At 38.1% G+C, this 24,093-nt stretch overlaps 1 protein-coding gene across 2 annotated transcripts in view; it reads right to left on the minus strand.

Annotated features, from left to right (window-relative positions):
• GRIA4 (glutamate ionotropic receptor AMPA type subunit 4) overlaps positions 1-24,093 on the minus strand; it is a gene marked incomplete at its 3' end in the record, with an annotated part of 225,109 nt that overhangs the window by 37,208 nt on the left and 163,808 nt on the right. For both annotated transcript variants that reach the window (XM_080339862.1, XM_080339863.1), the window contains exons 10-13: positions 19,639-19,845; positions 11,970-12,340; positions 10,410-10,608; positions 6,656-6,903 (exon numbers count right to left, since the gene is read on the minus strand). In XM_080339862.1, coding sequence (XP_080195988.1) covers positions 6,656-6,903; positions 10,410-10,608; positions 11,970-12,340; positions 19,639-19,845 — 1,025 coding nt within the window. The remainder of the gene's footprint in view (positions 1-6,655; positions 6,904-10,409; positions 10,609-11,969; positions 12,341-19,638; positions 19,846-24,093) is intronic.

The following is a 24,093-nucleotide window of genomic DNA, read 5'->3' on the forward strand; positions in this document are numbered from 1 at the left end:
TTTTGTATCACAGAAAGAAGTGACCTTGTAAAATCTTGGTAAGTGAAACTGCTGACTAAAATCCTGTTCTTGTAAACCACAACAGACCACTCAATAGCTATGCAGAGATTTTTGTTATCTCCACCAACCCTTACTTTAAAAGAGCAGAGGTCAAACTCATTAATTTAATGTCACTCATTTTTATCCTCAAGCCTCCATTATTCACCAGTTGTCTCTATATCTTTTCTAAATCAAACAAATAGCAACACCTTCTATCATCTCCTCCAGCGATTTGCTGAAATGATTGCCTCTGTGGATAACACACTGATATTGGGCAAGACCAACCATTTTATCAGGAGAAGAGAAACACGTGGAAAAAAAAATGAACCTGCTTTCTCTGCATCTCTCCTCACTGTGAAGGTTGCTTGTCTTCAGAATGATCTGGGGAGGTCTTTGGACAGCAGTATTGCCAGCTGGAGGTCAGCTAGCCAGCAGAGGAAATACCCATTCTTCTGTCTGAATCGCCAGAACAACTCCCCAAAGCATGTGGGACACAGACCTCAACATGGTGACCCAAGTCTACATTTCCTTTGCCTATTTCTGTACTTTTCTAGCAACAGGAACACACCATTGAGTAAGCAATGCAGCCCAGATGCACAGAAATACCACAAGCTAGAATAGCTGTATCAGTTATATTGGTTCAAAAATAAAGAAATCTATGAAGTCCTTTGAAAACTGAACAATATAGGGTACACTAAAGAGCCGTCCAGGGAAATGCCTACTTTATGATACAGAAAAACTTGCACATGGAAGCCTCACTCATGGGAAAAGTCTATTTTTGAGAAGATTCCCGGATTTCCACAGTACAAAACCTCTGAAAAATACTAGTGGAAGAAGTCCTTTGTAGTAAAAAAAAAAAAAAAAACCAACACAAAACTTAGTAAGTAATTTGGGTGGTCAGCTCAAACAGATTTTCCTACTTTTCCTCTTACTCAGAAGGAATCTGTGAATATCATACCCTTTTTTTTTTTTTTTTTTTTGTACACAGAAATCCAATTTCATAGAAATCATAAGAAACCAGAGAATGCAAGAAGTTTTGGTGGAAACATTTTTATCTGTTCTTATAGGTGAACTATGTAATGACTGATTCTTTTCTGATTCTTTTCCCACAGAGCTTGCCATGTATTATCAACTCACTGACCTACAAAACCAGAGTAGAAAGAGAAGTGGGGTATATATCAGAATAATGTATTAAGTTCATGATAAACAGCTTTGCCAGTGAATGATGATCTGGGAATTTCTTCCACAGTAAGCTCCTTATACTCTGGTCTCTGAAAACATCAAGGACAGAACTTGATAAAAAGTTTAATGGTCCCATTGGAGGAAATGATACCATCAGATTTATCCTTGTTTTCCCAAACTCGTTTCAGGCCAATGGAAAGCATGTCCAAAAAAAAGAAAGGGGAATATCCCATCCTATGTAAGGGCTGCCAAAATTTTGTGTGAAAAAAGTGCATTACCATAATGAGTTTTCCTTCAAGGCTACATTTCTAACTAAGGAACCATACTGGATATATCCTTGAAAAACAAAGGTAACACTGTGAGCTGTTGTACCACATTGAAAAGAAGGAATGAAAGAACGGCAATTTTAGAGATTTACCTCAGGAAAATAAGGAGTAGATGAAGTCACTGAGATCAAGATTGGTAGTTTATAAAGCCCATCCACACAAAGACTCCCCTCCTAACAAATGTTTACCTTATTCACATAAACTCACATGTTTTGTCAAGAAAAAGTTCCCTCCACCACAGACCCTTCACTTCTAGTGTAAATCTCTTCGAAGTATTGGACAAGTAGAAAACCAGGAGAATCCACACAATGTTGACAGAGCACTGTTGTGATGCTTTTTGCACCCCAAGCACTCTCCAGGGCACTCCTCCCTTGCAGGGGAAGGAATCCACAGCTTCACTCATGTACTTAGCACTTCACACAAGTTGATCAGAAAATTACATCTGCATCACCCGCTTCACTGATGCACTTCTCACATTTCCCACCTCATATTAATACAAACACAGTAAAGAATGGATAAAGAAGTGGCACCATAGTTGGTTTAAAGAGACAGTTCATGTCACTAGATGTCACACTGCAAAGAATCAGCAGATATCACCTCATGGACCTTTTTTTTCCTTCCTCTCCAGAACACCTTCCTAAAGTCAAACTGGAGTTATTTCTTCACAAGATAAAAATAATAGGGACTTGAATAATGGCATTTAGAGTCCCTGATTCATATTTGTAAACATTAACCATAATTGCAATACTGGGAACTTAATAAAGCTCCGGATTTCATCAAGCTGGTGAACAACCATCACCAATCTCAAAAATACATCAACATACTATTCACAACAGTTTTTTATGATTTGGCTAGATCTCATCCTGCTACTCTAGTCTGGCTGGAGTCACAGTGTCTCACCAGACATGAGCACCTGAGCAGGTTTCACTCATCCCTGCTGCATACTGTCAAGTTGTAGGACAGGACAGCCAAATGTCCTTAGTTAAAACAGTCACAGAAACAACATCGAGAACTCTTCCTATTTTAGTTCAGCCCGTCATTCACCTTTGCATCAAACAGCTTCAAGGTACAAAAAGCAGGAAAAGCTTAGTGTACCTGTGATACAATATTGCCCTTATTTTCTTCTTCATTACCTTTTAAGAGTGGAGAACTCTTTCACATTCATCACTACTCAAACCTGTTTATGATACCTACATATCTAAAACAGAAAAGCAGAGGCATACAAGGCATAGGATTTGTGTAGTATGTGATCTCCAGGGTTTCCCTCTGGAAACACAGATTACTGCAAGTGGCAAGGCACATGAACGAGGGGTGATCCACAATTGCCAGAAGTTCGGCCACGAGCACGTCTTCTAATGACAACACATTAATAAACTGCTAAGTAGAAAAACAGCACTCTCTTAGCCACCTTTGAAAACACCACCTTTGAAGAAAAACACTCATTAATTCACACTGATTACTACACAGTAGTTTTGGAAGGATACCTACCATGGTAGGAGGAGGAAACAGTAAGGACAGCTGGGTATTGCCATGAAAGAAACTCAGTCTTTGTTGTGATGAGAGCCTTTGCCCTCAATCCCACGTTCCTTCTCAAATATGTCCGTCTTTTACAACACTATATAGAAATGAATATCACTGAAAAGGAAGGAAGGAAGGAGACACACATGATGTGTAATGTGGTATTGCCCGGTGGGCATAAAAGAAAAACACATCAGGCATTTCCCATTCTCCTCCATCCAGTGATATGCATGAATCCTAATACTACACCAGCACTGGGAATACATCATTCCAATTAGCCATAGGTACTGGTTGAACACTGCAGGAGTGTAGCATGGAACTCAATTAGGAAGATTTTCAAATTAAAATCCACTACCTTGCTCATGTGTAGGGTCATGAGCAACAGAGAGACCAGTCCCTGGATCACTCTGACAGGTGGATTTCATCTGCATGAGTGAAGTGATGGGTATGTGCTCTGTAATGAACATGAGCCCAGTGATGTGGGGGCATGGAACTATTGATAGTCCTAAGCTACAGGAAGAAGTCTGATTTAAATCAACCCACTTTCTGTTGGTGTTAGATATGAGAAAATATATGGTCAGGTTCTCCATACACTCACATAAATTTTATGCAGCTGTTACCACATTTTCAGTGAAAAAACTCCTGATTTATAATCATTGTAAGTAGGAGGAGGATTAAGACTAAATTATCTCTAGGGAAATAGGTGTTCAAAGAGTTTAGTTAATAATTTGATATGAATAATTCATTTACAAAAACTGATATTTTTCCCTAGTCTGAAAAGCCCAAGAATAGAGTGTGAATGTTCAACATTTATATGCTACTTGCAATTATTTGTGAACTACATCAAGTAATTTGTGGTCTACACATAACTCAAATAGGAAATTATGATTATTAAATAAAACAGAGAATTTACAACTCCCATAGCAAGTTATGTCTTTTGACTAATTTATGTAATGAACTTAGCTAGTTTGCCCTTCATGGATTTCAAACTGCATGTTCAATATTTGCAATCATCTGTGCAGGCAGCAGTTACATAAACCATCTGATCAGTAACACACACACTACCATGCGGGATGCAATCAAAACAGCAAAACCAGCATATTCTAAAATTTCAAACAATTCAGAAAATATTGAAGCATGCAGTTAAAATTTACAGCTGAGTCTTTTCTGTTCAAAAGCACAGGGGTAGAAAACTTTTCCCCTCTTCAATAAGCACTTGTTCTTTTTCTTTTTTCTTGTTTAAGTGTGTTGCTTAATGTTTTCAATAGGTAAGCAGCACTGATGTGTTGCCTGGGGTTTGTTGCTGGGGCTGGAGAGGGAATGGGGTGCAGCAGGAGAACAAGAAGCTTAGCACATGTGAAAGAAAGGCTTGGGAAAGGCATGGACATGGACAGCCAGTCAAGACAGCTTGAAAGCAGATTTGGTCCAATTTTCAGGTTAGGTAGGATTTCCCCTATTCCCTTTTTTGAAGCACATTTGAAGGTAGGATGTAAAAAACTAAATGCTTTCAATCACATCACCCTAATTATAGTTGCTGACCTCCAGTTAGATCAAACTGTGGTTTCAGTAAAACATATGAGAGGTTGGTCTTTAGCTGGGATGGAACCAGGATTTCACACTTGATCCTTACAGTCATGGTTGTGCTTTTCCTCTCTGCTCTTATTAAACTGTCTTACTGGGCCCTTTTCCTTCTAACTGCTTTATGTCTCATCCCTCTTACTCCTAGATATTTTTATCTAGCCAAGTGAACAAACCTGAAATAAGCCCAAATTTGACATAAACCAACCTCCATTGGCTACTAGTGCTCATTATAACAGGCTGTCTCCTGGTGGTGGTGCTGAGTATTCTGTAGACAAATAGTGAGAGGGGCTAAGAAGCACCATAAAGCATGCTTAGAGCAAACATCCCACTGCTAGGATATATATGACAGCAGCTAAAGAGATTCCTAAAAGGTTTGCCCTGGCTTTGGCACAGTAAAGCATGACTGTGTCAGCAATGGGCATTTCCTCACTATGAGAAAGTAGCTCCACTAAACTGCAGCATTGCCTACTGCTGCTGAGTCACTTGGAACACTGAGAAGGAGATACCAATTTATTATAAACAAAAAAATTTAAAAAGTGCTTTGAAAATATACCCAGATAATAGATCCGCCTCTCCTATTATCTACTGTCTTCTACCTTTAGCAGCCTCATGAGTTCTGGACACATTTTTCTTTATAATTAATATTTTTACTGTAATTTTCCCTCTCTCACCTCCTTCTGTTCTCTTACTACTTTATTCAGTACTGATGGCTGCAGTTTTTTTAATCGGAGAGGTACTGAATGTTAAGGACCAAAAATTCATGTTCAGCCACTGAAATAACTGGCCTGCTTTTCCCCCGCACATAGTATCTTCTCCTATGGATGGAAATTACTCTGGTGATACTACTGTCCCCATCTGTGTAATGCAGTTAAGGCTATTGATGTTTGTGATATTATTTGCAGGTTAAACTAGTGAGAGAGAATCTAGCTATCTGCATAATGGTAATGATGTCTCCTCTGTGGTCACGGATGAAGACAGGTGCCTCCTTAATTATTTCCTGCACAGCACTTTGGCTCTGTTTGCACTTGCAACTCCTCCCTTCACCTCACTTTACCTCCTTTGTGAATCTCTTTCATCAGAGCCTATTGTTACCCCCTGCCATGAGCACAAATTTGAGAAGTGGGGTGCTGGTTGCTCCGCGGGTCGCTCCCTCTCCCCCATCCATGTGCACCCTGTCGCTGTAAGACTCCACAGGCCACGCTCCCCCAGTCTCCTCTTTTGCTTTGGAGAAAATTGGCAAATCTACCAGAGGAAAAAGGCAAGTTTTGTTTGCCTTAAACATTAAAGACAACACAATGGTAAATACTGCCAATTTAAACACAGACCTAGTACCTTCACTTCTGTTCCCCTGACAAATTTAAATGAAAAGCAAATGATGTTCCACCTGTGAATCAAAAGCTCTCCTACTTGATTGAACACCATGGTAAATACTGGTGAGTTTGAAGGCAGTACTGAAATGCATAATGCTAGAAACACAAACTTTTTTTCCTAAATAAGAAGATGCTTTAACAAAAAGTACTTTAAAGAAGTTTCTGTAATGAAGGACTAATTGCCTCCAAGGGATGACACTGAAAAAAAGATTTTATAAGCAGCTTCTTATTCAGAAATTAGCAGCCAAGATCAATAAAGAAAACATAAAATGTAGGCATATTATTGATGCAGATACTGATGCAGATAATGTAGGCATAATACTGCTATAAAGGGTTGAATTTGGTGAAAAAAGCTGATGAAATAGAACAGCTGGTGTTAATTCTATTGAGGTTGACTTCAAGTAGCTAGTGTTCAACCAGTTTGGTTTTTATATGGCCTTGAAAGATATGCCAACTATAGCTGCTAAATCCATATTGCAATTAGAAATGTTTACCTTTTTGGTCAAAAAAATATGAAATGGAAGAAAAAAAAAAAACATACCATGTTGACACACAAAACAAAAAGAGCTATATCAGGTACATCAGGGAAGGTGGAATACTATAACAACACATTTTATATTGTTATACTATTCCACCCACCTTAATGGAGAACCCTTCGGTGTGGCTACACCATAGCCTTTGGAATCCAGGTTTCCTCCCACTTTCATGGTGTCACAAGGCTTTCGTTGCTCAATGTATTCATTCATGGTGGACTCCAGCAGGAAGGCAAACTTGCCCTTGGATTTGCGGACACGAGCTACTCCCTCTGCAGTAGTCCTAGTGAACACTGATGGCTCAGCTGACTTCATGTAGGTCCACATCTTTTCATATACTGCTATTTTTGATCTCTGGAGAAAATTAAAAAGAAGTTAGAACAGAAGAATGTTGCAACATTTCAAAATAGCACTTTTCAAAATAAAATCAACCATGCTTGATTTTTCAAACAACTGGGGTTGAGAGAATCATACTTGAATAAGGATTTTCTTTGAATTCCATGCTTATTTTGAAAGAAACAAGAAACAACAACATCAATACTATAAAATCAGATATTATTTTATGGTCCAATTAGCTTCTAGCAGTCACCATAAAATAACTGCAAAGCTAAGACCTGAATTTAATGTTAGACAAAGGCAGTTCACATAGTCAAAGAATTCTAAAATATGTTTTAGGAAATTATATATGAAATAGATATCCACGATAAACCTGTATGAGAAAAACAAACAATAAATTAATCTCCCCATAAATACAGAGCTGAATCTTGAAGATTCCACTTCTTAGAGCATCAAAACCACAATAGTTTAAGTATGATTTCTGTCTTCATAATTCAGAGTCTAGAATTCATTCAATATACATTCAGAAAGGCTGCACAATGTTTTAAGACATGGTTCACAATAGAAGATGGAAGGACCAAATTGGATGAAATATGCTATTAAAGGAAACAAAATGCACTAAGCATTTGCCTTAAAGAAGTATTAGGTGTGTTTTCAGAACCACAGTATCTGTGGATCTACTTTGAAGACTCTGAACCCGCCAGTAGTTAAGAAATATACTTGCTCAAAGAACGTGCAAGAATTTGTGGCTTAGAGTGCATTAGTTGGAAATTCTCTCTGGAAATGCATGGTACAGCCACAAGTAAAGACTTAAGCAAAAAACAACTTAAAAAAATAAACACAAATAAAAATTTTCATTGAAAGGATGAAAGGAAGGAAGTGCTGTCAGGCTGAGAAGCTTTCTATGCCTGTTAGATTCACTCAACAACTCCTCTGCTTCCCCCAGCAACAGGGACACATACAGGCAAACCAGGCATCAGCCAAATGCTGTACAGTGTTTTTATTTAATAACAGCTGGCACTTGTCTTCTCTTATGTGTGCTGCAAGAAGGACTTTTTAATCAAATGCTCAAGTCAGATTTTATTTGAGGCAACAGGAGATTCTAGCTAGGCAAGATTTGTTCTATGAGCCCATTCCTACACTCTGCTGAGCACTTCAGGAAAATATTAATTATTATAAAGTCCCAAAACAAAGGGCCTTAGAATATTAAACAAATATAAAATCCTATGATCTGAGTATTAAATTGACAATGGCTTTAAAAAGCCTGCAACCAAGCCTTTGTATAGGTAAGCCTGATTTCCCTGAAGCACTTCTTTTTACTGTTTACTGAATGACTATATTATTACTTACAAAATAATTTGTTAGGGAGGTAGGTCTAACTTGAAAGTAAGTGGCATTTAACCAGAAACAATCAATAAAAATACCGTATAGCAGAATATCATAAATGTTCCTTGTTTTTTAAACTTGTCCATAGGCATCATTTTATCTTTCCGTCAAATATAATAAAATTTAAATTAATAACATCAGTCTATATCCACAATCACATCCTGCCCTTTTACCCTCTTTTTCCACTGTAGTCACAGCTACTTTTTATTTACATAACAGTGGCTGAAGCAGTGTAAGCTAAGCCACTCATGTATTCTTTTTGTTTTACGCTTAAGTAATTTCATGGACTTAAATTTACAGAAAGAAAAAAATGGAAGAGAGCAGCAATGAATCAGGATAATTTCAAAAATATTTACTTGCCTTTGTCTGCCTTCACTTCCATTCATTTCTTACATCTTAACATGCATTTCTTACATCTTAGCATCCATATAATCAGATTCTTTATAAAGTAAACATGTAATGGGTCCCTTTCCTTCAAAACTAAAACCATGTAACACATATAATAACTATTAGTAAGATGAAACAATTCTTTAAATCAATTGAAAAAGGCTGCGTATAAATCTATTTTTTTAGGATCTAGATTCCTTTGCCTATCAAGAGACAAAAAATAAGGAAAGTCTAACAAGGCTTCTGCTCTGTAAGAATATTTTCTTCTCTCAGACTTTTATTTGTTAATATTCAGTTTCCACATATCAACTTAGAGCTAAAATTGGAGAGCGAATGAACATATATTCCTTATTATCATATGAGGAAACATTGCAGACTTCCCCTGCAGTCAGCCAAGTTAGGATAATTTTCATTTAGGGTTTTTCTTAGTAGGACTGCTAAAACTAAGCTCTTTTCCTCTTGAGCAAGCTGCTCAGAAAGTACAATTCTCACTTTGTCTGAAACAGAAAATAAGAGTAAATAGCTAATAGTATCTAAGTCTTCTTTTTAAGTTGGCTTTAAAATGAGTTTTCCCTTTTCTGTGTTCAATCCAGAATCAAAGCAGACTGAATAGCTGTTGAGAGTTTCTGATATTTTGACCATCTTTTTTACAGCTAATTAAAAATACTTGCAAGTTCTTCTATGGAGATATCTCTCACAACAAAAAAGGTTATTTCTCTACAGACCTTTTTGGGGCTATTCAGCAGCTGCCCCTGAATTGATACTTTCTATAGTTCACAAATCCCATCCATAATTCTGTTAATGATTCAATGAGTTCAGTTTGGCCAAACTGGAAATAGTCAAGGTGCATGGGAGTACCTAACACAGAACAGTCCCCTTTCAACTAGACAATAAGAAGAAATCATCACTCCATCTTCTTTTCTTATAAAAATGCCTTAAACTGCACCTTTCAGATAAATAACACTCCTAAATGGTGTAATTTGCAACACAGCACTACTGGCTCACAGCATTTATTCAGAGCCATGTTCAAACACTAAACTCACACACGGTCAGTCAGCTAGGCTTAACTTTCATCTGCTACAGACATAAAATAAAGCAGGAGAGACTGTTTTTTATGTACTCCTTGTGATGTCCAGGTTCCCTGTTTTCCAGCTGGCAAACGATGAGGATTACAAACCAACCACACTAACACAGGAAAGCAAATGAAAATGAAATAATCAATACAGACAACAGAGACACAGGAATGGCTGTTTAGGCTATTTGCTAATGCTCCAAACACATCCCCCTGAGATATATTTCCTCTTTATTATTAATCTGAAAGTCAGCAAATTAAAAAATGCATTTCCTGCCCACCACCCAAGAGCCTAAAGCAAAATGCACACAGCCAAATTCATAAGCAGAAACAAAATCTGCAGGACTCTATGTTATTATCATAGGCTTTCAATGCTGCACTTCATTTCAGTACTGTAGCTTTGGACGAATCGATACCTCAGTGCCACTTTAATTATTACTGGTTTCAGTATCCCCTGGGGCACCTCTTTTGCCCAACGCAACAGAATCAATAAGCTTTCCACAAATTCAAGTAACTGAAAACTACAACAAATGGTTGTGAGGGTAAAAATGTAGCTAAAGTATCACAGAACTTACAAACTATATTACACCTAATGACAAAGCAACATTATTTCACACTTCTATGCATCTTATAAGAGCAGTTGGTAGGGAGAGCTGCTCTAATGGATATGCCAACTTACTCTGAAGAACTCTTTGGTTGACCCTGAGTCCAGTGTCCCATAAGCAATTTCGGTTTGTTTGGCAAGGTCTTCTGCACTTTCTATGGGTGAGACCATTCGCTCAACAGTCAAGAAAGCAGCGAGGTTAGCGGTGTAGGATGAAATAATGATGAGCGTGAAGAACCACCAGACACCTCCAACAATGCGACCTGAGAGGGATCTAAACATGAATAAGATAATGCACATTTTCCTGTCTCTTAAGCCACAAATTGAGAGAAAGAAAGAAGGCACCATTATTGCTGAAAATGTATCATTAAGTAACAGTCACTGGTAGGCAGATCATTTGCATTTTGAATACCGATGAATGCATTTTCTCTTGAATCTTAATGCCTACATTACAGAGTCAACTGTATTAATACGTGTGATGCACATACAGAAGTGTGAAATCTCTTGAACAGTAATCCTGGTGTTCTTATTATTTCAGGAAATGCCTAACATTGCAAAAATGTTGTCAAAAATACTGGATAGGTAATCTCTTTTTGGAGACAAAAGTAAAGCATGGTAGCTGCAAATCAGTAGTTTTCTCTGTTTCCTCTTTAAAAAAAAAACCCACACACAAAAGGCTTTGCCCATGGATTGTGTTGGCTCTAGGTTTAAAATGTTCCTGTCACCCAAGCTTATCAAACATTCTACAAGCTACTACAATCACTTGTACTTTCACATTTTTCTTATTTAAGAAGCAAGCATTTTGTGGTAACACAGATATTTGTTAAGTAAAAAAATATATTTTCCATTTTAATACCTGAAATTTGATGAGAAGGCTGCTGAGGAGTAATATACATCCAGTCTTAATCAGTATCAGTTTTAATGTTAACTTCAATAATAGCAGAGTTAGGCCAATGCTGAACACTCTCAAAATCTCACTGTAAATGGCTAAAATGAAGCATTCAAGTTTGAAAGATTGGGTCATAATGTTTAATTCAAGAAATTGTAGTTACTGTACACTAAAGTTCCAGAATATCTTAAAAGGGTGAGAAATTCAGGACTGGTGTCATATATTACATGTGAAGCCTTCACTTGGTAAGGCACATCTCAGCAATACAGCGAGGCTTCTCAGAAACAGACAGTCAAATATTCTCTCCCTCTTGGACAGTGACATTCTGGAAGCAGCGCTGTGAAACTTGATAGGGAACAGAAATGGGACATTCATTCATGCAACACAAATATTCAGCACAATAGTGTGCATTTCAGAATTGTAATACAATGGAACTAATTTAGTAACAAAGCAGTTCCTCTGAAGTCAACCCAGTGGAATTTGCTCTGCACGTACCTGCTGTTTCTGAGAGCTGTTTGTGGTTTATGTACATTGACATATGTAAAATAATAGTAATGACTGAAATTCAAAGCAGATTCTCTGTTGCCCTTATCATAGCTATTGAAAAAAAAAAAAAAAAAAGAAAAAAAAAAGAAAAGGCTTCCTAAAGAATGAACTTCAAAACACTGCCAGGAAAACAAATGAAGGAAGATTTTATGCTTCAGTGTTGAAGATAAAATGCAAATGTAAAAAGATTTGACACAAACCTTGGGGAAATATCACATCCTTGTTGCATAAAGGCACCCAGGGAAAACCAGAGGCTGTTGAATATGCCAAACTCATTGGGAGGCTGGTCACTGGGTCCTTCTTTCCCATCCTCTGGTTCTTCTGTGTGCCACTCATATGGGCTAAACCTGCTAACTAGGAACAGGACCACACTGACACCAATGTAGGCAAAGACTATGCACATCCAGATCTCATACGCCAAAGGGTCCAAGAAGGAAAACACTCCTGGTTTAGATTTCTGGGGCTTTTTGATCATAATGGATATCCCCAAACTCATAAAAGGCTTAGAAAAATCAATGACCTCTTCTCGTACCAAAGTGATGGTCAGAGGCGCAACAGCAATCTCTGCTTTCTATAAAAAAAAAAAAAAAAAGAAATATAGATGTATAGATTAATTGGCGTTGGCTTATACACTCAGCTAAGCAGCTAATTCCAAAAACATGTCATTAACGTCAGGACACTGTGGCTTAAATGTTCTTTATAACATCTTTCTGTTTCTTTCTATCACAGTTATATTTACTCAATATGCTTTTAATAAAACATACATATTGCAGGTTTTTATTTTATAGAATTATAGCAATACTTCATTTTCCTGCTAAGCATGAGACTCTTAAATCTTGCAGTTGTAGGTAGCAGTGTGGGTATGTCATTTTAAGTATTAATTTAGATTAAAAGTAGAATTCAAGGAAGAATGAAAAATTATAATGATCCTATTGTGACAGAATGTATAGAGATTATTTTATAAGATCCCAGAAAAAAGTAATTTATTATCATATTTTCATAAGACATAATCATTCTTCAAGGGAAACCAACTCATAGACTAAAGGAAGTTCCAAATAGCATGAAGCAGCAAAGGTGAAGATCTATTGCTGCGATGCCACAAAACTGTACACAGTTGTCTTGGGAGAAAGATAGTTCAACAGAAATAAATCACATTTTAAGCAATGCAAAAAAGCAAGTATACAGAAAATAGCTGTGCAAAATCACACAATAAAAGGATAAAAAGTGTGCTGAGACCGTGCTCTGTGACCAGCAAGGACTTCTGTCCAGCCCACGGGCAAAGGAGGGTAACACAGCATAGTGTGAGAACACTTTCTTTTAGTTGTAAATAAGACAGACTCACAACCTGCCTTCTGCAGTGGCATTACTCTTCTGCAGGCCTCAATGTAAGAGATAATCTGCCTGCATCTACCCCAGCCCAGGCCCAGTCATCTTCACAGGCACAATTAAGAGTTATTCATAAATCTCCATAATAGAACTGTTATCATTTTATTTTCTAAATACTTGGTTGGCTCAAATTCATCTTCTGGGGTAGCATCTTCGGATATAGTACACGTGCCATAGTTAAGCAAAGCATTTAAGCATGTTTGTCTTTTGGGATGCTCTTAAGGACATTCATGGTCAGTAAAATATCCAAGGATATACTTAAATCCCTTCAATTTCAATAACATTAAAACACGTTGAAAATTAAGAATGTGCTTAAATAGTTTAATCCAAGTGTTACAAATATAGCTTGTGTGATAAAGAAAAAAATGAACTGAAATGTAGGCTTTTTTGTCACCTCCCAACTTTGAGACAGATAAATGCATTTAAAATAATATGTTTTTGTTATTTTGTACACCAAGTTATACTGACCTATATATATTTTATGGAATTTAATTTAAAACTGATTTAACGTAGTTAAAATTTAAATCTATTTTGGTAGCTATGTAATTTTGAGTAATCCAAAAGAAATGACTCATTCCAGTGCAATAGCCCAAAAATGCAAATTCGTATTAAAATTGTTATATATTAATAATCAGATTATATCTGTCATTCTGAAACAGTTGTGATGCAAACACTGATCATCATAATTTTATGTAAAGATATTACAGTTTAAGCAACAGAACTAAAATAATATGTTTGCAAGCATATCAGACATTATCTCTGGTGTTAATGTCTTTGGTAAACATTATGATAATGTTGCTAATTCTTTGAATTTTAATGTCAATTTTGTAATACAAGGCATTTTTAAAAATTTGGCTTCTTGAAGTCCTGTGATTACCTAAGTCTGACAGAAATAGATATTGTATAAAGACAGGTATTTTGTCCATAAAAATATTAAGTCTAAAATATATTTATAAATATTGTGTAATTGTAAAGTAAATTGGGTTTCTGTAGTGTAAGGATTGTAGGATGATTTGGGCTATTGGCATTGCTGCGTATTTTTGTTTTATATCTCATTCACATACTCCTTTTTTTCTAGAAGAATGGTTTCCTTCCTCAGAGTCAATATCCTTTGTGTATCCAGATTTCAGCTACTATGAGTGCCCAGTGTGGAGTCCTTGAAATGAACTAACTAAAAGACTCAGGCAAACTGTGGTCTGTTACTGCTAATCTGTATTTGTCACGTAGTGGTATCTTCATTAACACAGAGTAAATGATAGACCTGATCACTGGTCTTCAGAAATGTTGGCTACCACTTCATTTTTTGTGTCTGCGTATTGCTACTGGGATTAAAACAAGGATCCTTGAGGGTTGTTAGTTTTTACCATGTGAGGTGGAAAAGTGACAATACCATTTTAGTGTGAATTGTGGAGATTTTAAAGACGTAATTCGCACACTGGGTAAGATTCATCTTATCAAATTTAAAGGCTCAAAGAGTACATGCACAACTCCAACTACATCAGAACTAGCTGCCTACACTACTTTTAGAAGTTAAAGAGTAGAAATAAGAACTTATCCCATTTCATTACGACAGTAGGTCTAATGTCAGATAATTCATAATGTAGATAAATCCATTTCATGCCAATGAATGCAAAGAGCCAGTACACAGCTAGGTCACAAATAGATTCCAAATAACTGGAAAAAGTGCAGTCTCCCCATTCTGATAATATTATTTTTGTAAGACCACTCTGTGCCACATTAAGGCCTCTGTAAACTCTTTATTGTTGAAAGCTAAATAATGACAATAGCTGTGCAGGATAATCACGAGCATTTGTGCTTTGCCCGATTAACATACACCATATAATTATGGATTTAAATGATTTAACAGTATAACAATGGTGAAAACAATTAATGATTTTGTTGCCAGTGAAATCTGTTTTGACAAAGACTAATGATACTTCACACTTGAATCAGCTGCATCTGTAACAGCATTTCAATCAAGGCTGTACCACTATCAAGTACAGATGGATTCGGGCTAGTTCCAGTATTACACAATGGGACAAGATTAGGTCTGATGGTAAGAGACTTTTACTTTTCCAGAATATATTATCATAACCTGGTGAATAAGATCTATGCTTGGTACAAGTTGTATGAAGGTGGTAAAGTTATCTGAGAATAATAATGCAGGAAGTGATTTCAACTTCAGAAGCTTGTGTCTTCTCAGATTTTAAACAGAAATGAGTTGTGACCTTTTGTGTTAAGCAGTGAAAGAATAGTATTCTGTGTCAGGAGAATGAATATTTAATTGGAGCTGACTGTTAGTGCATTTGGAAACACCTGTTACACTTGCTTAATGGTATTTCATCCTCAGCCAGCATTTCTCCTGTGAGCTAGATATCAAGGCTTATAGAGTCCCACAGGGACTGCTGTAGGCATTTGGATACATCAGGGATAAATGACCAAGATCTCCTGATGTTTTTTAGAAGAGTGCTAAAATCAAAACAGGAAAATAAACAGCATTGCACCACAATCCTCTGTATTGTCACAGCAAAACTGTACAGCACTTGATATACTGTTTCCCCTGGGACATGATGGAAAAATCAGCTACAGATTTTAGGTAATGATCAAACTGCTCTGTGCAGTATCTGAAGTGTCCAGGTATCAGAATGACCAATGGTGCATATGGCCACTCTCAGTATCACAGACAGGGCTGAGTGACATTCATAGAATCAGAATCACAGAATAGCTTGGGTCGGAAGGGACCTTCCCAAGGTCATCTAGTCCAACTCCCCTGCAATGAGCACAGACATCTTCAATTAGATCAGTTAGTGGCACCGAGGCATTGGGGTACAGTACAAAGAGCAGAAGGGGAGCCTTTTGTACAGCTCAGAAAAGGTCCAGTCTCACCGGCCAGCACAAAACTGTTAATCCTTTAATGGGGTTGGGAATTGGAAGCTGTAAATTTTTTCTCAAATAGACCATCTCTTTAACTTGCTAATTCATTTGCAAATTCTATCCCAATACTGGCTGCATATAAAAAGCCTTGCTTGAAGCATAGCCAACTATTCAGAGTACTTGTGTTTATGATTTGGGGATCTATCAGAGAACATGAACATCCTCTTATTGCAGAGCTTCGCACGGAACTCTCTGGCTGTCTGATTTTTCTGCTTTCTCTATGTGGAACAGGCCAGGGACCCTGATGCTTTGTAAATCATCTGGTAAGGACTCAAAGAAGTTGCAGGGAGGATGCTCTTCATGGATTCTCTATGGAAATCTTAAGCAGCAAACTTGTGTAAGTTAAGAGAAAGAAAAATTACCTTTAAAGCTACACATGTAAAAGTAAACATGTTTGGAGTAGCTCTTGGCCTTAAGGCCAGAAGGCACAGGACAGTCTGTGTTGCCACCATGAAAGTCATTTAACCTCTGAACTAGCATGGCTGCATTCAAGTTGCTTATAGGGAATGGTCTGTCCTCGATTCTATTGTCCAGTTGGGCTCAGAAATTGCTTTGGACAGTAATTATGGGCCAAAAATATACCAGGAACTGCTGTTGCAATTTAATGGATTAGTCAGGCAAGTTGCAGTGCCCAGGGACACTCCCTGGGCATCATATATCTAAGGGTGCTGAGGGAGCTGGTGGACAATGATCGCTGAGTCACTTTTCATTACCTATTAGCAATCTTGGCTAATCGGGGAGGTCACAGTTGACTGGAAATTGGCAAACATGATGCCCATCTACAAGAAGGGCCAGAAGGAGCATCCAGGGAACTACAGACCTGTTAGTTTAACCTCGGTGCCAGGGAAGGTCATGGAGCAGATCATTCTGAGTGACATCACATGGCACATACAAGAAAAACAAGTGATCAGGTCCAGTCAACATGGGTTTATGAAAGACTAACCTGTTTGACCAACATGATCTCCTTCTACGACGAGGTGACCATTATAGCAGATGAGGGAAAGGCTGTGGATGCTGTGTACTTATACTTCAGTAAAGCCTTTGACACCGTATCCCACAGCATGCTCCTGGAGAGGCTGGCAGCTCATGGTATGGACAGATGTACTCTTTGATGGATAAAGAACTGGCTGGATGGCTGGGTCCAAAGAGTTGTGGTGAATGGAGCCAAATCCAGTTGGTGGCCAGTCACAAGTGGTGTTCCCCAGGGATCAGTATTGAGGCCAGTTCTGTTTAATCTCTTTATCAAAGATCTGGATGAAAGGATTGAGTACACCCTTGGAATTTGCAGATGACACCAAGTTGGGTGGGAGCGTTGATCTGCTGGAGGGTGGGAAGGCCATACAGAGGGCTCTGGACTGGCTGGATTGTTGGGCTGAGGCCAATTGTATGAGGTTTAACAAGGCCAAGAGCTGGGTCCTACACTTGGGTCACAACAATCTCAGGCAGCGCTACAGGCTCGGGGAAGAGTGGCTGGAAAGCTGCCTGGCAAAGAGAGATCTGAGGATGTTGATTGACAGACGGCTAAATATGGTCTAGCAGTGTGCCCAGGTGGCCAAGAAGACCAACAGCATTCTGGCTTGTATGAGGAATAGTGTGGCCAGCAGGACCAGGACAGTGATCGTCCCCCTGTACTTGGCACTGGTGAAGCCCCACCTTGAATCCTGTGTTCAGTTTTGTGTCCCTCATCATAAGAAAGACATTGAGATGCTGAAGAGAGTTCAGAGAAGGGTAATAAAGCTGGAGAGGGCTCTGGAGCACAAGTCATATGAGAAGCAGCTGAGGGAACTGGGGCTGTTCAGCCTGGAGAAAAGGAGGCTGAGGGGAGACCTTATCACTGTCTACAACTACCTGAAATGAGGCTGTAGTACAGAGGGTGTTGGTCTCTTCTCCCTAGTAGCAAGTGACAGAACAAGAGGAAATGGCCTCAAGTTGTGCCAGGGGAGGTTTAGATTGGATATTAGGAAAAAAAATATCACGGAAAGGGTTGTCAGGCATTGGAACAGGCTGTCCAGGAAAGTGGTGGAGTCACCATCCCTGGAGGTGTTGAAAAGGTGAGAACATGAGGTTCTTAGGGACATGATTTGGTGCTAAAGTTGGGTTATGGTTGGCCTCAATGATCCTCAGAGTCTCTTCCAAGTGAAATGATTCCACAATATGGTGCCACGGATGTACAGGGATAGACACAGCCTCAAGGAGCCCTCAGACAGTAGAGCAAATCTACTGGGTAATCACAGACTTCTGTCAGTTCTTTCAATATAAAAGCAGCTCCGAGCGCTTTGCTGCAGCTGATTCCCAGAATCACCAACTGCAGTCTTCCTAAATAGTGGTGTAGGAGCTTTTAAACTTGGCCATCAAATCTTTAAAGAGACTTCACCTCATTCTTTTCCATTAAAAAAAAATGAAGTATTGACCATGTATTCTGGGATGTCCTCTACATGCAGGTGATTTGCAACAGGTTCTTTATGCCTGTGAGTTTTGTTGCTGTCAGGTATGCTAACAGCCACAGGTCACAGTCTGGTGCTGGCATGAACCTCTGTGTGAGCTTCCAAACAGCACTTTGTATTTCAGTCTAGTATGAGGGCAGTTTGGATTTGATGAGGTAAATTTTGCAAGATAAAGCTGCTAGGAAAGCCACTAGATTTTCACCATGCATGGCACTAAATGTCATTGGAACTGTGAAATCTGAACTGTGGATGGACCAGTAGTGTTTTTATGGGGAGGTTATGAGTTTAGTGGTGGATATGTTCTAACCTGATTAGTTTTAGGATCACTTTTTATTCTGTCACTAAAATAAAGTTTCTCTAAGAATCCTGACCTGTTGTCAGTGCAGATATTAGCAACTGCAGTCATTGGCAAGCACAGTTCTGAGTTTTGCTACTTCTGGTAAGAGCAGATACTGCAAGTATTTCTCTGAGTGTGTCGGAACTATTTTCATTAAATATTACAACTTCACATGTCAACATAATTGTCAACTACTATGCTATTCTGAAGAATCCTTCTTTAGATCATTGTATAACATAATGCTCTTAATTCTTGAACTTACCTGGTTTGCCCTCAAATTTTATCATTGATGTTCATCTTAAAAGTCTGCCTTAATTCTGAATTGCCTAATTGTGTACTTGCCTGTGTTGGTTTGTTGTATTTGTTTGATATATGATGGTGGATTCTCCACTTCTTAAAGTAGACCACGACTCCAGCATTTTTGAAAAGATCTGTCTACCATTCCATGAAAATGAGTGATACTCTTCTCAACTAAGTTTTACAATGGATCAGGAATAGATGGTTTCTAACATTAGTTCTACAATTCGTGAATTTTTAAGGGATGTAAAAACTATGGATGTTCTAATAATACAAGGTACTAGTTGAACAAATAGTAGAATTTCCATGAAACTTTGGTTTTCTCTTGAAAATAAATGAAAGCACAGAGATCTGAAACAGAATTCTGTTTCTCTTCTGTGACCTCGAGGTTAAAGAAAATGCACATATACTTCCTTTCTATAACTAATACTATGATAAATTAAATCCTGCTTCAAAAATTGGTATGCTTACCCCATAAACAAGTTCTCCCACCATCCCATTCCAGATTTTTGTCTCTGGATCCCTTGCTCCATATTTTCCATCAGGAACAATGGCAATTTTGTACTTGATACCAATATGTTTTGCAATTTCTGACGCCAGATCTACACAGTATCCTTCAAACTTGTCATTCCCTTCAAAGGTATCATGGTTTTTCTTGAACATAACATATGGGGCTTCCTATAATGAAAGAAGGAGAACTGTAAAGGAGAAGTATACTGAATATACTCTGAAAAGTAACATATAATCTATTGACTGAACAATACATATTTTATCAAAAGTTCATGGATAGTATTAGCACATCTAAATTAAAATGTATGAACAGAAATCCTTCTGGAAAGGTATACTATTTACACTGTATTTTGGCTTATACATTTCACAAGATTTATCAACCTTAGAAATCATGAACACAAAAACCATCCAAGAATGCATATACATTTAACTTTGTTTTAAATGAAAGACCTTAGTGCAGTATATGCTAAATTTAAAGCGTGAATAGAGGTTGAACCTATGCATGCAAAAGAGTGTGGGATAATGCAAGGTGTAATTTATGCTTTTGACTTCAGTAAGTGAGCGCATCCTCTAACATGGTGTGGTTACTAACTATGTAATTTCAGATGCACAGCCTGAATGATTTGCTTTCTTGGGATTTAGAATTCATAATTACTAAGAGGTTACATACATTTTAGTGAGAACATAGAAATACATTCCCGATGAAACACGTATCTTCCCCTTTGAATAAACAGTGTAGATTCTGCAAGGTCTTTTAGGATGAATCTAAGCAATATACATGGACAAGAATGGTATTAAGATGACACTGCATGAACTGTATGACATGCTGTATGAAAAAGAAATACAAAAATATTTTTGGATGGTGAGTGCCATTGAAAACAAGTAAAACCTGTCTCGAATAGAGGATCTTTCATTCCCTGTATGAACTATACTACCACAATAGTGAAGGTTACATGACTAGGAAATCAAGGTCTTATTGGGAAAACAGGGTTACATTTTTCTTTTTTGTTGTGTGGATTCAGACTTTAGCAATCATTATGTAAAACTATACTTTATGGTCTATTTTAAAATACTTCACATAATTCATATTCATAGCCAGTTCCAGAAAAAATACTTGTCACTAATGTCACCCTTTTTTGAATTTACATCACAAAATAGTGGCTTCAGTTTTCTCTGTGCTGGCCCTGGCAAATGTTGGTTTTCTGACACCAACCTTCCTACATACATAATTAGTAGAAAAACAAAAATAAAGGTAAACATATCACAGAATCACAGAATGTCAGGGATTGGAAGGGACCTCAAAAGATCATCCAGTCTAATACCCCTGCCAGCGCAGGAACACCCAGATGAGGTTACACAGGAATGTGTCCAGGTGGGTTTTGAATGTCTCCAGAGTAGGAGACTCCATGACCCTCCTGGGCAGCCTGTTCCAGTGTTCTGTTACCCTTACTGAGAAGAAGTTTCTTCTCAAATTTAAGTGGAACCTCTTGTGTTCCAGTCTGAAACCACTGTTCCTTGTCCTACCATTGGTTGCCACCGAGAAGAGCCTGGCTCCATCCTCATGACACTCACCCTTTATATATTTGTAAACATTAATAAGGTCACCCCTCAATCTCCTCCAAGCTCAAGAGACCCAGCTCCATCAGACTTTCCTCATAAGGGAGATGCTCCACTCCCTTAATCATCTTTGTTGCCCTGCGCTGGACTCTTCTCCAGCAGTTCCCTGTCCTTCTGGAACTGAGGGACCCAGAACTGGACACAATGTTCCAGGTGTGGTCTCACCAGGGCAGAGCAGAGGGGAAGGAAAACCTCTCTTGACCTACTAACCACCCTCCTTCTAATACACCCAAGGATGCCATTGGCCTTCCTGCCCACAAGGGCACAGTGCTGGCTCATGGTCATGAACCAGGACCCCCAGGACTCCTTTCCCCTATGCTGCTCTCTAATAGGTCATTCCCTAATTTATACTGGAACCTGGGGTTGTTCCTGCCCAGATGCAATACTCTACACTTTCCCTTGTTATATTTAATTAAATTTTTCCCTGCCCAACTCTCCCACCTGTTCAGGTCTTGCTGGATGGCAGCACGGCCTTCTGGTGTGGCAGCCACTCCTCCAGGGAGCAGAGCAGTAGATCTTTGCAGTAGATCTTGATTTTGGGAAGTATTTTGGGCACATGAAGCAAATATTCCTCACTCATGTAGGCTTTTTGTTCCCATGAGAAGAAAAGCCAACATCTGAGTCTTTCTACATATGTTATTGCACAAAAATGGTTAAAAATAAACAGGGGTGAAAAATACTATGTCTCTGGACTGTGATTTAGACAACTGCTAGGTAGTAATACAACCAAGTCTTGTCTCCATATGTGGACTCTCCTTACAAGTTTGAGTTACATTTGCTTTGTGCACCTGAAAAGCAATTTTGTTTTTCAAACACCAGAATTAGTGACTGCTATCTCTTCTGATTCAACCTTTCTTAAAAATCCCAAGCCAAAGGCATACAATAAAGTCACACCAGGAAATAATCATTCTGGAGAGCGACACAAAGCAGACAGGCACAGAGGAGGCCAGGTCAGCCTGCTCATTCTCCCAAACCTCAGACACTGTGCTTCTGCCTGCACCTCATCACTGACAGGGCTGCTAAAAAAAAACTCATTTCAACTATCTCTGTACAGCAAAGTGTCAGATGCCTTATTTTTCCTGTTAAAGATTAACTAAACTTCAGCCCTCCTCCCCATGTGTTCTGCAAGGGAATGCTGAGAAGGGAAACAGTGGGGTCCAATATCATTATTGGTAGGTGCAAGCAGTGGCAATCCCATCCAGTGGAGGCATCACCAAGTAAGACCTCAGAAGACCTGGGTTCTGGCAGGGATCTGTTGGGTGACTTGGAGGAATTGCATTGGATCTCCCCCCATCCACTCCTCTTTCTATGCACTCTGGTCTTACTGATTTAGAGCAAAACATACCCAGGAACACCTCTTATAATGCAATTCTCTTATAGAGTAATGTAGTACCTCTTGCTGTGACTGATTTAAAAGAAGTAGCAATTGAGCGAGATCTGCCAGTGTGAAACAATATAATTACAAATAATGGGAAAGCCTACTACCTTCTGCTTACTATGTTGTCCTTTCCCTCCTATCTATATTACACAGAATAAATAATGGCTTCCTTAATTGTTGTGCCTGCTTTACCTGCTAAATAATGCGAGATGTATTGTCAAGGTAAAATTTGATGAGGGGGATGTGAGTGTGACTGTTTGCAAAAAAAAAAATAAAATCAAATAGTAGCACTAGTTCTAAATTCTATCCATTTCAGACTTTGGGGATGTTTCAAAATAATGAGATACTCAGATACTGTTAGTATGATAACATCAGGGCATGGAAAGGTAAGTTTTACTGGTTTGCTAACAAGCAGCTTACACAGATGAAATTGCAAGGTCACACTGCAAAGTCATGAAATACCTGAATTGATGAATAGCATATATTCAGTTATATCTTGATGCTCTTTTCTATCTATGGCACTGAAAAATACGGTGGGTTTTTTGTTTTGTTTTCTGTACAATCTATTACAATAGTATTTTCTAAATTGTAGTAGTGTAACCATGCTAATCTAAAGATAAAAGAGGTACAAGACATCTGTGGAGATGTAATATCTTCTATTAGATTGGCTGAAATAGCTGACAACAGTAGGCATACTTTTTCACCATTTCTGGTTATAGAATCTTGTCTAATAAAAAGTATTACTTCTCCCCCCCATCTTTGTATTTACTGCATTTTAGAACTATAAACTCTTAACCTACTGATGTAAAATACAGGTTTGACTTGCTATTGAATGAGGTTTAACACCACAACATTTGCAAGATTTCAGCTGCTTAATGTTATTACATGGGGTAGTAAATCAAGGAAATGTCCACATTAAAATGATCAATGACTAGCACGGAACAGATATTTGAAATGGTGCAAGCTTTACTTATATAATTCACAATTTTAAAACAATACTTAACATTTGTAAATACAAGTTGATGTCTGCAACAATTACCTTTATAGATGTAAACAAATCATTCCACCATATTGGCACAAATTCATGTGTACAGTAAAATGCTCACAACTGATGATTCATACTATAAGGGAAGCTGCATAAAGTAACTAATCCAAATACCAAAAAGATCTACGTTTGTCTTTCCTATTCTAAAGTTCATTGCAAAATCTTTAAACATTTTAAAAATAATTTGTAAAAGTGACAAATATCTGTGCAAGGAAATGTCTCATTTTTAGAACAGGAGTGGCACACATTATCACACTTTATTCTGAAAGAAACTTCTCTAGATGTCAATGGAAGGTTTTTTGGTTTTTGGTGTTTTTTCTGAATAAAGTGTCCAGGATTCGGTTTGAAGTCTTTATTATTGTCATGCAACAAACTT

This window comes from Nesoenas mayeri, assembly GCF_963082525.1.
Source record: "Nesoenas mayeri genome assembly, chromosome: 1".
In the NCBI taxonomy this organism is placed as follows: Eukaryota; Metazoa; Chordata; class Aves; order Columbiformes; family Columbidae; genus Nesoenas; species Nesoenas mayeri.